Raw genomic sequence first — 16,128 nt, 5'->3', positions numbered from 1 at the left:
CATGTAAAAATAAGTCTTAAATTTGAAAATCAGCAGGAAATGTCTGAGGCTTTCTATATTAGCTTTAGCTGAACTAGTGGGAATAAAGCATGCTATTTTAGCGAACAGGTGCATATGCTTTCTGATTATTGCACTCAAAATCTCATTGCAGTTACCCAGATGTTTGAAGCATGTGCTTACATCTTTGTTACCTCCAGATAAAGGGCAACCGTGAACATGCAAGTGCGCTGTAGTGGCAAAGCTTTTCCAAATACTTCATCTTTCAGTAAAATTTTAGCTGATCTTGGTATTCCGTCTCATAACCCCTAGCCCTTATCTCTCCTGAACACCAGGAGGCCCCCTCACTTATACATAAAATGCGTGTAATCTACAAGCCAATGAAAGAACTACACAAACACATTCAATCTTATTCATTTAGACATTAACAATAATTGATATCCAATCACAGTTACTCAAATGTTTCAAGCATGTGTGCCCATCCAACAACCAAACTCCCCCTGTAGTCTACCCACTTGGTACAGTCTGGGTTCCCCTTGTAAATAAAATTGTATTCTTCCAGTTCTTGTTTGACTGTTGGCCCTTTTACCTGGATGCAACACTGATGGGAGCACATGTTACGAATATTTGGGTAACTGCTATTGGAGAACAATGGATTTAAACATTCATCTTTAAAACCGACTGATAAGAGTGACAATTGAACCCACATCATCAGAACATCTGACCAGTCTTCTAACACACTAAACTATCTGTTTGGTTATACACTTTGCTTCTCGTAGAGCATTTCACTTTTTCCTTTGAACATCCAAGTTCACTTCAGACCAGTCCTTTAACCCCCTTGACTATTTGATCTGTGACAATTCAGCTACCTTACATAGAGCTTTTCACTTTTCCTCTGGACGTCCAACATCAAAATTGATTGACAAGAGAGAGGATTAAACTCAGACCCCCCAAACACCTGTAGAGGTATCTAACTCACTAAACCAATGGGTCAGACACAATGAACTCTTCATTTTCAAACTTGAAACACAAACAGACATTTTTATTTTGTGTATAGCCTACTTTTCTAGTAAACCTTACAGACTTACTGCTTTAAATCTGTGTCTAGGCCTACACCTGCAGTCAGACCTCGCTGTATTTTGGACGAGAAAATAAACGGGCTACACCGGAGACACAGACGGCACTTGTGCGACGCTCCCTGACTCTAGAGGCAGTTTCAAGGGGGCCCTAACTGGGCGTTTCTTTGCTGCCACCATGGCTGCTACTTGTACAAAAACTTTTGCTTTAGCGGTCATTGCACAACAACTACAGTGTTACAGGCTCACAGATACACAAACCTGCCGGTCATTTATCAGTAAACAGGGTGTAAACGTGGCCATTTGTGTTATTTAATATCCTCTGGTAACGCAGGAGTATCCCTTGGCTAAAGGTAGTCAGTTTGATTTGCTAACTATAACGGCTAGCCTGTGAATAAATTATGTCTTTTATTTTATTTGTTAACTTTACAATAGCATAGTAGTGCACTGTTTAGTCGACCTACGCCAAAATATCCAACGTTAGTTATGTAAATGGTAGAATACATGTCTTTCGCCAGTATCTAAGGATAGTATACTTTACAGTAATAATTCCTCTGCAGCTAGCCTGTTAGCTTAGCTAAGTTACAAGTAACTTTGTTTCAGGCTACTTTAAGGGATCATCGTCAAACTTGCAGACGTCAGGAGAGGGAGTGTTGTACGCGCGTACTCCTTTACTGCGCCACTTTAAGTGAAATGGGAAGCCTTGAAACCTCCATGTTTGTATCTTGAAATTGCGAGCGGAGTTGAGCACCATATTGAATCAAAGTTGCCATCTCCTTGACAAATGTTTTGTAACTTTCAGACTTCAAACTGTAGCGCGTGTCTGAGCGGACAACATCCGAAGTGTAATGGACGTGCTGTAGGCGACTTGTTGCGATGTTTGCCGGGGCGCCTCAGCTTCGTTTTCGTACATGTTAAGTAGTTGATTTAATGCAGCAGTGCCGAGTCAATACAATCTCTAACTTTAAAGTTTGAGGTCAGCACTCTGGACCAGACCTGGATGTGATGGACAATCCGTCCTCAATTATCACCCAAGTCAGCCGGGATGAAGAGGGAAATAAAGCCTCAGGAGAGAGGGGTAAGCGGCTTTAATTTTGTTCCGCTCGAGTTCGGCACCCATGTCAGAAAAAAGTTTTGCAGCTCCGTGGTCTCAACTCTTGTGAGTTAACGAGCCTCACAGACACCTCACAGCAATATGCTTTTCTGTAACAACGCATTAAAGTCGGCACTACTGCACAATTATAAATACCACTGTTAGGAAAGTGGGCTGAAAAGAAGCTGTAGCATTCAAACTGTCACCGTTTCTCTCTCCCGCATAGATTATGGCCGCGGCCCTTTGGCCTGTGATGAAAGTAAAGGAAATGACGTACCAATGCTTTTATTAAGATAGCTGTAATATTTTAATAAAAGCAAACAAATGTCTTACAGTCACCACAGACCCACTTTAAATCCTTATATAATATCATAGTTGTGTAATTTGGTAATACAAAAAAGCAGTAACATAGCTATGGAAAATATTCTCAGGTATGTATAATATAGGCATCAGTGTGATAATCTATTGCTATAATGACATTTTCATACAGAGTGTTTTATCTTTGGTCATGCCTCTTAGTGCTCTTTATCATTTTACAATGCTACTCTGTTCCCCTCTTATCTAAATAAAAAAGCCTGTGAAATTCTGATTTCCGCCATTGTGACAGTAACTTTATCAGTTGTGTGTCCACTAACATGGATTTTTGGCACTGCCGCTGTACACAAACCAATGAGATACCACAGAGTGTAAAATGCAGGTTACTGAATAATCGGGTGACCTGTCGGCCATCACCCCTCAGAAAATGCTCCCCCTTGTTAAGGCCAAAATCTCACATTGTGTAATATCTAGTGTGACTTCCAGCTTGTATACTGTCCCATTTACTGCACGCAAACAGATATTTCAACTTATTCAGGCATAGTAGCCTATACATGAAAAATTATGGTGGTGCATATCTTGAGTTTAAAGTATCAGCTGAAATGTGAGTAGATGATTAGTGGCTGAAGTGTCAAGCAGCGGCCTACTTGTAAATGTGTAGTAGCCCAATCTATTACATAATCTTGTCCCCCACACTTTTAACAACATGTTTATTCACTGTGACACACAGCCACTGTCTCAGACATATTTACTCTGATCTGTCCTAAAGAGAACCATACTTTCTTAGCTCCATCAAATCAAAAGAAAACCTTTGGTTTCGGTTTCACTGTAGTTTCAGGTTGCGTTTAGAGGATATGTACAGTTTTGTTTTAATAGTTCCCCACTGAATTCAAACACATTGTCGACTAGATGGCTGTAAAAGCACCTGACAAAACGTCCCGGGCGGCACAAGTAATAACTGTAGCGTGTGCACGTTGAGGATGCACATCAGGTCTGTGGCTTGAAGCTTCTGAGAGTTTTTGTAAATAGATCAAACTTGGAATTAAATGGAAGCTTTTTCGACATCACAGCCTACAGTTGTAGTCTAAAAATGAATGTCATGTGTCATGCAAGGTCATCTTTGATGTGGTAAGTGTTTCCCAACTTAAACAAGGAGATCACTATGACTGATTATGGCTTTCTATTTGTGCTTCTTTTTTTATGTATGTAAATAAGCAATGTTGAAATCCAACATAATTTCTATGTACTCCTTTTTAGAGTTTCATCCATTAAACACAGTATACAAACCTATGGTACCTGACGTGACTACTCTCTAATTGCATTGCAAGATGATAAGAATTTATACCTAAAAACGGGTTCAGAAAAGGTAGAAAAATCACAGGTAAAATGGTCACGGTATTTAAAAGACGCCTACTTTTTTTTTTAAGACTCTTTTTTGAGATCAGTATATTTATAAGATGGTAAATGGTCTGTACTAGTATAGTACGGAAAGCAATTTGGGGTTCGGTATCTTGCCCAAGAACACTTCATCATGCTGACTAGGGGAGCACTGACCTTCTGATAAGTGGACCCCCCTGAGCTCTAAGACTATTTTGGTTTGTTGTCTGAGAGTGATAAATCAGCGATAGATGAAATGCAGATATTAAAACGCAATCCAGCATTTGGTTTGTTGTGGTCACGTTTTCCCAGTCATCTATAAAAAGGCAGCACAGTTCTATTTGCTTTCAGGTCAATTCATCATCTACCCCTAATTATGGCTTCGGAGCTTCTGTAACCGGGCCTCAAACCTCAAACTTTCATTTTAATGTGAAAGTCAGGTCAGGTTGATAACCAGCCAATCTAAAAAGTTTAATTAGTTTAAGTTGTATTAGGGTTTTTTTACTGTCATATGAAAGTCTAACAGCTGTTCCAGAGGCTTGATTCAAAGAACTTAACCATTGAAAATAGTTGAAACCTTGTCCCTGATTAATGCAAATTTAAATCTATTGGCAGCTTAGGACACACTTGGGTCAAGCTGTTGCATTGATGAAACTGATGTTAAAGACATTTGAAATAAAATCATTAAAGAAGGGAAGCCTAGTGGGGAAAAGAACTTCATGTGTTGTTAGTGGTTTCCATATAGAGATCACAGCAGCCACAGATAATAGCCAAATTTACAGTGTGATTAAAACTCAGCTGTCAAAGAGGTAGAAATGATCCAGTATGGGAGTGGGAGTGTTGATTGCTGTAAAGTTTTGACACCATCAAGCCTTAAAATAGATCCTGGACTGATAAAATGATCTGATGACACAAATTATCTTATCATGAGTGCGTGGAGTGTGAGTTATTCCATATTGATGTCATGCAGTGATACCGCCGCATTTGAATTATACATTTTCTGAGAGTTATGGGACAGGCGTTAACATGTTGATGTTTGCATTTCTGCCTAATTCACAGGTAGTAACTAGAGCTGTATTTTATCTTTGACACATTAGAGTTTGTCTCTAAATATTTTTCTATTACCCATTTTACCCAAATGAATAGCAGCTTTAAATATGTTTCCATCCAAAGCAGATTTTAAGACTCTACAGAGACCTTACACTGCAACACACATCAGACGATAGTTTCATCTTAGTTTGAAGCCAGATTTGGTGGAGGGTTGTTTAACACACACATTAAAAACCACAACTTGCAAATTAATTGCTACTTTTTAAGTATCAGTGCATTTACGATATATATAAATATTTCAGTTAATACAGCAGTTTGAAGTGATTTGATGCCCCAAAACCGATGCTAATACTGCAGTGTTTTTCACTTTATAACACCTGGTAGGTTTAAGTATAATCAAATCCATTGCAGTTTGGAAGTGTTAGAAATGTCAAGACAAACATCAGAAATAGAGGAAATTTGAAATAGATGTGATACAGCTTCTTAGAAACCACACCGTGTTTGACAATAATCAGCCTCCAGAAATGTATGATTTTGTGTTTTATAAAATGATTCAGTCGAATGACTTCTGCCAAATATTGTCAGGTTCCAGCTTAAAAAATATGAGGATTTGCTGCAACAAAGTGCAGACTAATCTCTCCTCAGACGCATTTATGAACAACATGTGGATGTCTGTGTTTCTGTGTCACACTTTACAGTTTATGAAATCTGTATTATTCTAAAAATGACGCTTGCCTGAACAATGTTTTGGCTGCAAAGAAATGAAATGCTTGGGAAGAACCCATTGGATGGGGCTGTAAATACTGTACAAACTTTTGAAAAGAAAATCACTCCTACTGTATTATAAAACACTTAACGAGGTGAAAGGGCAGCAACACGTCCTTTTTGATGATTCGGGTTTAGGAAGCAGTTAGGGGATGTTTTCTTAGTTGACTGCCTGCAGTATGTTCCACTCCTTCCCTGTCATCTTCATAAAGCCCCTTTTTTATGAATTAATGCACTCTCTGTTTTGCTGTCAGCTCTCAGTTAGTCATTTCCTCTGGTGGAAGGCGTGTGATAGAAAACATTAATATTGAAGCTAACGGAGACACAAGGGAGTGAATAAGCACACAGGAGTGAACGCTGGAAATGATGAGGACACAAGGGACTGAAAAAAGAAACAAAGGAGTGAAGAGCATACCGAGTAAGGACAGAAGGGAGTAAATAATGGCACGTGGGACTGAATAAACCTAGTTCATCTTTCTGTTGGTATTCAGAAAATTACGCTACGTTATCTGGCACAGATTGGGATTAGTTTTGTTTATTTGAGATTAGAGCACTCAATAGCAATTCAAATGAAAAGAAAAATAAAAACAAATGACTGTTTGAATACGTAATTGCCAGAAAAAGGGAAAATAACACTCGAATACATGAATGAATAGAAAACCTGCCTATTAAAACCCCGATTTGACATGAAATCAACCTCGAAGAAGGAACTGCATGGATAATAGTATCACAAACCTGCTCCTGCTACACTAAAACATGATGGCAAGTAGCTTCCTCCACTGATACCCGTCTGTTTCCTTTTCCTGTTTTGGCCTGAACGCCGAGGCCAGCCGAGGGTCAAATGGGGTTTGAATCCACAAATGGAGTAGGAGGGAATGAAAGAGGCATGAGAGATGCACAACAGAGGCTTGTGTGTTGGTAACACAGTCACGTCCGGACAGACAGAGAGCGGGAGTATGGTGCATAAAGAGACGGGAAACAAAGTCTAATGTGAGACAGGGAATTGAGGAGGACTTTTTCGGGACACCGAAATGAACCGAATTTTGACTTGTGAACATTTGTGAAATTATTTTTTTTCCTTAAACTGAGCTACATAAACCCTGATACCACCTTAAAAATTCTTCCCATATGAAGTTATCTTGGTCAGCCAGTTGGTCCACTTTCAAGATGATGTCATGAATATGAAATTGTGAATGAATGACAAAAACAACATCTTGTTTTTTAACTCCTTAACATCCAGTTCTTCTATTTGTTTCCCCTGAAGTCGCTTTAAGTTTGAAAAAGTCGTCTTATTTGACACTATCTGACCGTGTTATTATACAGTTTGTCCCAGGTCTTCAATGAAGCACTGAGTGAAACATTTTAACAACATAAAACTCTTTTAATAGCTTTATACCTGTTGAGCTGTACAGGTGTGTAGTTCCTCCATTGTCATACCACAGTGATTGACAGAGATAAGGTTGTGATGCTTAACCCTTGTCCGCTAAGTTTGTCCATTTGGCAGGGATCAGCTGGAGCTTTTGTTATGTTGTTCAAAAAAGTAGCTAGAGGCTGAAAAATCTAAAGTTTGAGGCTTTGAGTCCAACTCGTTTGACATCACCTCCATAAGTGTACTGCAGCTATTACGTACCCTAATTCAGATGATTTTAAAGCTGCTTTTCAGTGTGTTAGTGGTTTGTAAACTGTGCCATGAAGAAAGATAACAATTGACCTCCTTTAATTTGTTTAACATTAACAACCCACTCTGGCTTAAAAAAGCTGAGGAGATCATGTTGTTGCTTGACGTACACGGATTATACTGAACCTTAACAAAAAGTTTGGTACTGTATGAGCAGTTTGGTTGCATAGTATTTAGGTCACAACTTGCATACCAAGCAAATTCATTTAAGTGGTATTTTATTGTTAACTTTTATTTTCATTGCTTTTTACAATAAACAATTTTCATTAGCTGTTAACAGCTGTGTGCCATGCAAATAAGGCTCAATTTAAAAAGCCAACGACATATAGCTATGATAAACTTTCAAATGACATCTGTCATGTTGTGATTGGCACAATGCCTTCCATAATAAACTCGTGATGTGCTTGTGATGCCTTTCTATAATGCCTGCTTGGCAACACTGTTAAGTGTTAAAGTGCTGAATGTTCATTGGTGGTGTTTGCTGCTGACATCAGAGAGGGGGTTATGCAAGAGTCCCTGGCAGGGACCTGAGTCTCAAGGAGGGTTTGTGCACATGACCAAAGTATGAAGAAAGCTGCTGGCTGTGCTTTTGTACTGTTTTCATACATTCGCTGACAAGATGGAGTCGTTAGTTAGTTGGCACTGTGTAAGAAGTGTACCTAAAATGCAGTTATTAGAGGCTTTTAAGTTCTTTTTGTTTTTTAAGTTTATTTAAATTCCTCTTATAACACCTCTAACTCCTATCCTCTGACATGCACTTCCTGTGCTCTTCTTCTTCTATCCCCTACAATGATCTTGTATTGATTGCACTTTTTATTTTGATTGCACTTTTTGCTAACTCTTACTTCCTTCCCTAGGTATCTACCCCATTGATGTGATATGTACTGTGAGCTCTTACTAGTATTTATTGCTGCTCTTACTAGTATGTATTGTCAGTTGTAGATCTGTAGTTGATGCTCTGTTGATGCTTGTATGTTGTTCCTCAAATGTAAGTCGCTTTGGATAAAAGCGTCTGCCAAATGACTAAATGTAAATTCATTTTGAAGGGTTTGCTGCTGATTGGTTAACTCATTTTGGAGGGTCTAACTGCTGTTTTAAAAACAAAAAAAATATCATCTTATTGAAAAGCGATAGGGCTTGAACTAAGGATCATTTTAATTGTGGATGAATCTGTTGATAGTTGTTTAAACAATCGATTACGTGTTTAGTCTGTGAAACGCCACAAATTAATTGTTATTAATCCCAAAGTCCAATGATGTCTTCAGATGTTTTATATTGTCAGGCCAACAGTCCAAAACCTAATGACATTCAGTTTATAATGATAAAAGACAGAAAGAAATCAGCAAATAGTCTCATTAGAGAGGCTTCAACCACAGAATGTTTGACATTTTGCCCAATTTAATACCTTTAAATAATTCAAAATTGTTGTTTTTATAGACTAATTTTTTCAGCTATAAAATAATATTGCATGTAGTGAGTAAAGCCGAAATGATTAGTTAGTTAATCAACTAGTCGATCAGAAAATGTTTTTGATAGAACTTTCAATCATTTTTCAAGCTTCTCAAATAAGACAATTTGCTCTTTCTTCGACATATTTGATAGCAAACTGAACATCTTTAGATTTGAGACCGGTGGTATTAAAAGTTTTTGTTAGTCATCGTGGTGAACCTCCTCCTCTTCCTCTGCAGGGTCTTCACCCTCTCTATCCTCCAAGAAGCCCAGGAGCAGAGGCCTCTTCTCCAGCCTTTTCTGCTGCCTGTGTCGGGACCAGCCCGAACCCCAGCCAGTCAACAACAACGCCCCTCTGCTGGTCGAAGAGAACGGGACCGTCTCCAAGGTGTGTTTCCCTGTTTCTTTTTTCTTTTTATCTCACTGGTCACATTCTTTGTGCTGTTTTGACAGCGACGGAATGGATAAAATCTGTGTCTGCATTTTCCGTCTAAATATTATGTTGTGGGATTTAAAATTTTTTTTTATTTTTTTGATCCAGGTGAAGCCACTGCTTCCTCCGGTGAAGTCAAAAGACTCCGGAAAGATCTGTGTGGTGATAGATCTTGATGAGACGTTAGTTCACAGCTCTTTTAAGGTGAGAAGGATGAGAAAAAATATTATTGCACTAATTACAAGCAGCTATGTGCAAGAGTAATATTCATTTTCTTTTTTTAAGAACCAAAGGGTTTAAAGCATATAGTTGTTCCCTGTGATCACGTTACATCACAAGATAGTTATGTTTAATAGTAAGATATACTCCCCATCTGGTTGTTGCTGGCTCTGAAGGTGACATTTCTGTCATTGCAGGCAAATGCCAAAGCCAAACTAGCTGATTCTGAAACCCTAAATACACACAGCCACTCCTCCATATACACGCACACTCACACTGCAGACTGTTTGTCGCTACCTGCATCTGTCCTACAATAATATGTAACATGTTAAGAGATAAGACTGCAGCATCTCCATTCTTAGCAGTAAACCTTCTTGTGACTTGTTGCTGTTTTTCAGAAGTGCCTGCCTCAGAAACACTTTACTGTTCTGTCTTGTTTATTTTGAAGTTTCTTGTCATCCCAACAGCCTGTGAACAATGCCGATTTCATCATTCCTGTTGAGATAGATGGAACAGTACACCAGGTAATTTTGGCATCACACTCCCACTCAATAACCTCAGCAGAAATGCTCACACTGTAACTTGTTATCTGTATGTCATGTACCATCCTTTAACAGGACAGTGTCTCACCGTTCTTGTGGTTGTGGGATAGCAATGCTTTCAGGTTTAAATTCCCGAGTATAGTAGGTGCTGTCGGCGCTTAAGGGATTTGAGGATGGCTGCTTGGAGATGGATGACTCACCGTGGGTCTGGGCCTGATTCAAGTAATCCAGGATAGGTTTTTTCAGACAAGTACAGCCTATTCTGGATGACTTGGTTCAGGAACGCTGCCCTCAGCTGCTGAAAATTAAGGAAGAATTTCAAAGAAATGAGTCCTGCATTTTACTTTTGGAGCCAAACGCCTGTCAGTCTGTGATCGATGAGTATCTTCATATTTAGTCTTTAATGCCTGACATTGTAATGGATGACATTTGCATAGACCCATTTATCTATATGTCATTTGTGTACATTGTATTTAATTCCAAAAGAAAGCATCATAGCTCCTCAGGCAGTTAAGGTTTGTAGAAACATGTTGTATTTTGAAATGTAAGCTGTGTAGGAACCTGATTTAAAACATTCCTGTGCATTCCAGGTGTATGTCCTGAAGCGACCACATGTCGATGAGTTCCTGAAGAGAATGGGAGAACTGTTTGAGTGTGTCCTGTTCACTGCCAGTTTAGCCAAGGTGAGAACCTACTGCACTGCAGCCAAGTATAAATTACTGCTGAATCATGTGTTTTCCTACATTACATTTAATTTTTGTTTTGTAACAATTGTACAAGATGTATTAGCTTGATGACTAAATCAAGGGAGATTGGTCATTGCAGTAGTCAGCGAAGTTGGATCCAGCAGAGCAAAAAGTTTGAATAACTGCAAATCAGAGGTAGAACATAAGACAAAGAAGCATTGGTACAATGGCTTACAGCATGAGGTGTGCAAAATAATGCAGTACAGCAAAAAACTATGCCAAAAGGCATTGTTGTTGTTCGAGGGTTTCTGTTTTTGCCTCTAGCTAAGAGGTGTTAAATGGCAAAATTTGGTAGCAGCTGTTGAGCTTGCTAGCTCAAGAGAGGCAGGGGGCGTGTGATTGGCTAAAAGGTGAGAGGGCAGTGTGTTATGAGTAGTGACATGAAATAAGAATAGTCATGAATAATATTAGTTTGTGTATATATTGTACACAATTTAAGATATAATGTCTTTATTTAATACTGAACATTTTGGGGTTCCATATAAAATAGCCAAATGAGTTGTTATTAAGTTACGTTGTTACTGTACAGCACCATAACATCTGACTTCCTGTTATTCATTTTATTAAGTGATTGAGAATAACCCTTTATTTTGTCATTTAATGTTAGGGTTGATTCATTTGTTATATATGTTACATTATTTATTCTGTTTGTTAACAGTTAATTACAATGGGAATGTTATCCATGGCGTTTGAAAAAGGTGCACTGATGCATGTTGTGTGGAGTTGGGGGTGCCGTTAAATTTATTTATTTTTTAAAATAAATTAACAAAATCCTGTGGAAGGGTTCTGGGATTTAAAACATTTTTGGAACTGCTCAAATCTATCTATTTACATTTTCTGTCATTGCTGCAGTATGCAGACCCTGTCTCAGACCTACTGGACAAGTGGGGAGCTTTCCGCTGCCGCCTGTTCCGGGAGTCCTGCGTCTTCCACCGAGGTAATTACGTCAAAGACCTGAGTCGCCTGGGTCGTGACCTAAACAAGGTCATCATCGTGGACAACTCCCCTGCCTCCTATGTCTTCCACCCCGACAACGCAGTGAGTAGCCTCGGACAACACAGCCCCTGAGTCATAACATTACCAGTGATGTCTTTGGGTGGAACAGAAAGTTATTAACTTAGCTACAGCTGTAGCAAATAAAATACTTCAGCTGTTTATCATTTTACTGGACGTTCGTGCTTTTTCCATATTGCCTGAGCCATAAAGCATTATCTATAAAAACAAAAAAGGTGAAGTAAGGGAAAAATTAGTAAGTAATCCCTTAGATGATTTTTGTATCTACTATACATAAGCCCATTCTAGGTGATTGGTCATGCTCAACTGGTGATAAAGAGGGCGATACAGATAGTCACCATATCTATTTAGGTATGACAAAGTCATATGTTAATTTATGATTTTCAGAGTGCAAATGTAATTTTAGGCTGCATTCTTTAGATATTTCAGAAATCATTCTTACAGAAATCTGATTTAAGCTGGAGACACTGAATCTGTTGACAGATGTCAAGTCGACAGATCCCATTAATTTTCTATGTAGAGCCGAAGATGATGCATGATGAATACTCTGCAGTGAGACCATTTGTCGTATCTGAATTTGCATAAACACGACTTGCTTTTAACTTTAATTAGCCCATAAAATGCAACTCTCCAGGCTCCCGAAACTCACAGCAAACTGCAAAACTAGTCAGTGCTGGTCAAATATGAATCAAGCTTCTGTTAATGGATTGCTTATTTCTTGCCTCAAATGTTTTCAGAAACATATTTTAGTGTTTCTGACCTGGCCGCCATGTTGAATACAGACAATCCACAGCTATGCTCTGCCCAACCCGCAGTTTCGTCACCCACTAGCTGGAGCACTCAGTGGTACACTACGTCCAGATGCGTCCTCGCCAGATTCTGTGTGTGTCCAGCTTTAGTGAAACTTTTTCACATTAGGGACCCCTAAGCTGACACAAATTAGACCATGGACCCCCATTTGATAAGATTTTGTCCTAAGGTTCCCCATCTGATAGGATTTTCACTTTAAGATGTTTTAATACATAGTGTATAAAACCCATGACCAACAAAGTCCCCGGACCCCACTTTGACAACCACTGATAATAGACAACAAAATTGTGCATCATGATTAACAATATAAAAAAAATGTTTCAAGGTGATTACAGTGATGGACAGTAAAGGATAAATAATGTTTGTGTGGTTGCTGATAATTTGTGTTTTCACCCAGGTGCCTGTAGCCTCGTGGTTTGACGACATGGCCGACACTGAGCTGCTTGACCTCATCCCCTTCTTCGAGAGGCTGAGCAAAGTGGATAATATCTACACAGTCCTCAAGCAGCAAGGGACTGCAAGCTAACAGTGTTCGACTTCTCATCTCAGCTCTAAACAAAACGGCATACAGAACAGAAATACACATACCAGCGAGGCTCCAGCACCAGCGATCACTGCCCACCAGAACACAGACTTCATGGCTGACAGAGCCATCACCTTTTCAGTATCAAACCGAGAATACATTTCTGAGTCTTCAGTGACTCTGACGGCGTTATCACTGCCACTTCCTGGTCAAACAAAAAACTGACTGAAATTTGCCTTGTAACTTTCGCCCTACTATGCCTACCATGAACCAGCTGATGTGAGTGGATGGATGGATGGATGGATGTTCAAGGACATTTCTGCGGTGTCACTGAACTTGCAGTAGAGTTAACAAAGCACAGGTCTGTAGCCATGAATCCTCTGGTTACAGACTGGGTACTGGACATAGACTTCTCATGGATTCAGCAGGCCAATCCTGCAAAAGATGCAGGATTTGCTAAGCAGCAATAAAGTGGAAAGGAATTTATGGAAAGGTTTATGTGCAAATAAACTTGATCAGCCTTTTCATCAAAAGAGCAGATGGTGTATACGTACTGTAGATGTCTTTTAAACGTTTTGGTATAGCATTAACCTCCTTGAGTCAATTATCCCACTATTTGTCTGCAGTCAAAAGCATGTGATCCTCGTGGGTCATTTTACAGTTTTTAGAACTAGAGTTATGGATGAATCTGATTTTAAAAAAGTGTCTTCTTTTAAAACCAAGTTGGGTTTTAATGTCAAATATAATCTGGAGTAAAGTAGGAAAACAGGAAGCAATACAATTTTTTGATCCATGGGAACATAAATGAGCTCCATTATAATCCATTAAACATTTTTTCAGTGAAAATTGGTTTAAACCAAAAACAGTGAGCCCCACTCAATAAGTCAAGTGTCGGCACTGAAACATACGTTGACAGCAGTATTTTTTCTAAAAACCTGACACTAATATGAATGTCACACCATCTGCACGTGACAGTGAAAGAGCAGCTGCTATGTTTATTGGATATGGATTTCCAAAGGTGGTTTGAGGATTGATGGACAGCCAAAATGCAATCTACACCTGTGTGTCAACACATGCCATGAACAGTTGACTCCAGAGACAAGAGGACCAGGATCCTTATCACCTGGAAATCGGTAATTGTTAATGTTGCATCAAAACAGTGCCTTCGTTGATGTCTGATCAGTTCAGTTCCTTGTTTTAAAGCCACACAAAACTTGAATCTCTCACACAGTACAGACTGTATTTGAATGTTAAAAGAAAGTTGAATGATGCATAAAAAGTTAGTTTGGCTTGTTTGGTTCTTATAAGCTTCAAAGTGCATCGTTTCTTTTTTTTTCCCTAAGCGGTACACATAGGCTGGAAACAATTTCAGGACTTTGTAATAAAATGTGTGTTGAGCGGGGGCGAGCTGCCATTAGAACTCAAGGTGGTGCGAGATTCTGTGTCTCGTGAGCAGGCACACCTTTGAAGACAAAAACTGGTTTATTTCAGTCCAGGAGAAATCAACACTGAAACACTGTTAATAAACAGCTATTGGTGATATATCTTGCATCTCTGGGTCCTTTCCATAATTTGGCTGGATGGTTTTATTCTGTTGATTTGACATGACATAATGTTGATCATTCCAGTGCAGCTATGATGGAGTTCAATAGGTCTAAATGTCAGATTCTGTTTTTTTCTTTGAGAAATAAGTCCCAGAAGAGGCAGAGATAGTCACAGTAGCAGAAAATGCTCATCATTCATTCAAAGTGAAAATGATGTGCAGTGGTGTGAGATGAACTGAGGGTAAAACTTTCCTTTTTAAAATCCCATTGACCACATGGGGTCTTAATCATTGAGTCTGTTGCTTTTTTTAGCTCGACACAGTGATGCTGCTCTGTTTCTCGAGCGACTCAAACCTCTGGTCACTTTTAAGGAACAGTGTGGCCTCTTGCAGGCCTTTCAGACTCTTGTTATCTCCCTCATATGCGTTGACAATACCACGTGTTGACACTGATGAATGAAACAGTGGATTCGACTAAGAGCCTCCATAGCAGGCTTGTGATGCTACCTAGATGGGGCAGGGATGACAATTAAATCCACCACATTAAGAGCTATAACATTATTTTTCGATGTTTAACAGATTCTTGTCAATCAAATTAGCCTGTTTCTTTACTAAATAATTACTGATTTTTTTTTTTTCTTTTTGTTTTGCCAAGGAGTGGTCCTCTGATACAATGTTTGTGGTTTGTTTTTGCAGTTTTCATGCAAGACCTGGTTGTTACCTCATATATTAATAGGTAATATATGCATCAAAAAAACACCAGCAAATGACTAAAAGTATAGTAACTTACTGTTGTAGGCACATAACAGGGTAATTATTTTGATGTGTAAGCCATCATCACATGTCTCAATTAGGTTAAATGCTGATAACTGTTTTTGTTTTTGAAAATTAATTGGCAAAGAGCATTATTTATAGGAATGTTCATTCATTTAATTACATATAAAACAAGTGTTGTGTCACTACGGGGGCCCATTCACTGATACTGTACTTCTTACACATTCAGTAGGTATGTATATTTTGTTTTGCACAGCAATAAAGCAAACAAATTTTCATTAATATATGGAATATTCATGCTACTGTACTTATTATTGAATAGATGTAACCTAATTTTTTTAACTGTTATTTTATCATACCAAATTATACATGGATTCGTATGTAATAATGCCATTTTCTTCCCATAAATGCAAAGATGAAAGATGGGCCAAGTGCTGTTTTCTTAAGCATTTCTTCTTTCCAGAGAAACGGGAACAAAGGATTAGCTTCTAGTTTAGTTTGGCAAATCCTCAAGCACAACCAGGGAATAGGAATTTATCATATGTGGTGCAAACAGCTGCGTTACAATGGACTGTAATGGAGTAATTTAATCCTTTTATTGTAATAAACCATAAACATAATTTTCAGTTAATAGTGAAAAAATCTAATTTGACACATTTAATTTAACAACCTTATTCCTGTTTATCACATAATTAACATAATTTAGCTGTTTAATATAGTGTTT

General features: G+C 38.6%; 1 protein-coding gene across 2 annotated transcripts; it reads left to right on the top strand.

Moving 5' to 3' along the window:
• The first annotated feature begins 1,286 nt into the window (after nt 1-1,286).
• On the top strand, nt 1,287-15,686 carry LOC123976828 (carboxy-terminal domain RNA polymerase II polypeptide A small phosphatase 1-like). 2 transcript variants are annotated; one of them, XM_046059193.1, is made up of 8 exons: nt 1,287-1,426; nt 2,044-2,151; nt 9,040-9,188; nt 9,342-9,437; nt 9,920-9,976; nt 10,585-10,677; nt 11,593-11,778; nt 12,962-15,686. In XM_046059193.1, exons 2-8 carry the CDS (start codon nt 2,079-2,081, stop codon nt 13,088-13,090), a joined length of 783 nt encoding a protein of 260 aa, XP_045915149.1. In that variant the 5' UTR covers nt 1,287-1,426; nt 2,044-2,078; the 3' UTR covers nt 13,091-15,686. The 2 variants fall into 2 exon arrangements, with proteins under 2 accessions (XP_045915149.1, XP_045915140.1); XM_046059184.1 differs by lacking the exon at nt 1,287-1,426 and having other exon boundaries at nt 1,453-2,151.
• Nucleotides 15,687-16,128: the final 442 nt, after the last annotated feature.

This window comes from Micropterus dolomieu, linkage group LG01 (assembly GCF_021292245.1).
Source record: "Micropterus dolomieu isolate WLL.071019.BEF.003 ecotype Adirondacks linkage group LG01, ASM2129224v1, whole genome shotgun sequence".
Classification (NCBI taxonomy): domain Eukaryota; kingdom Metazoa; phylum Chordata; class Actinopteri; order Centrarchiformes; family Centrarchidae; genus Micropterus; species Micropterus dolomieu.
This window is presented reverse-complemented; position numbering and strand designations above follow the sequence as displayed.

Coding starts and splice junctions, on each gene's coding strand:
- LOC123976828 (XM_046059193.1), top strand. CDS start 2,079: ATGGACAATCCGTCCTCAATTATCACCCAAGTCAGCCGGGATGAAGAG. Junction 2,152..9,039: donor TAAAGCCTCAGGAGAGAGGG/GTAAGCGGCTTT, acceptor CTTCCTCTGCAG/GGTCTTCACCCTCTCTATCC. Junction 9,189..9,341: donor AGAACGGGACCGTCTCCAAG/GTGTGTTTCCCT, acceptor TTTTTGATCCAG/GTGAAGCCACTGCTTCCTCC.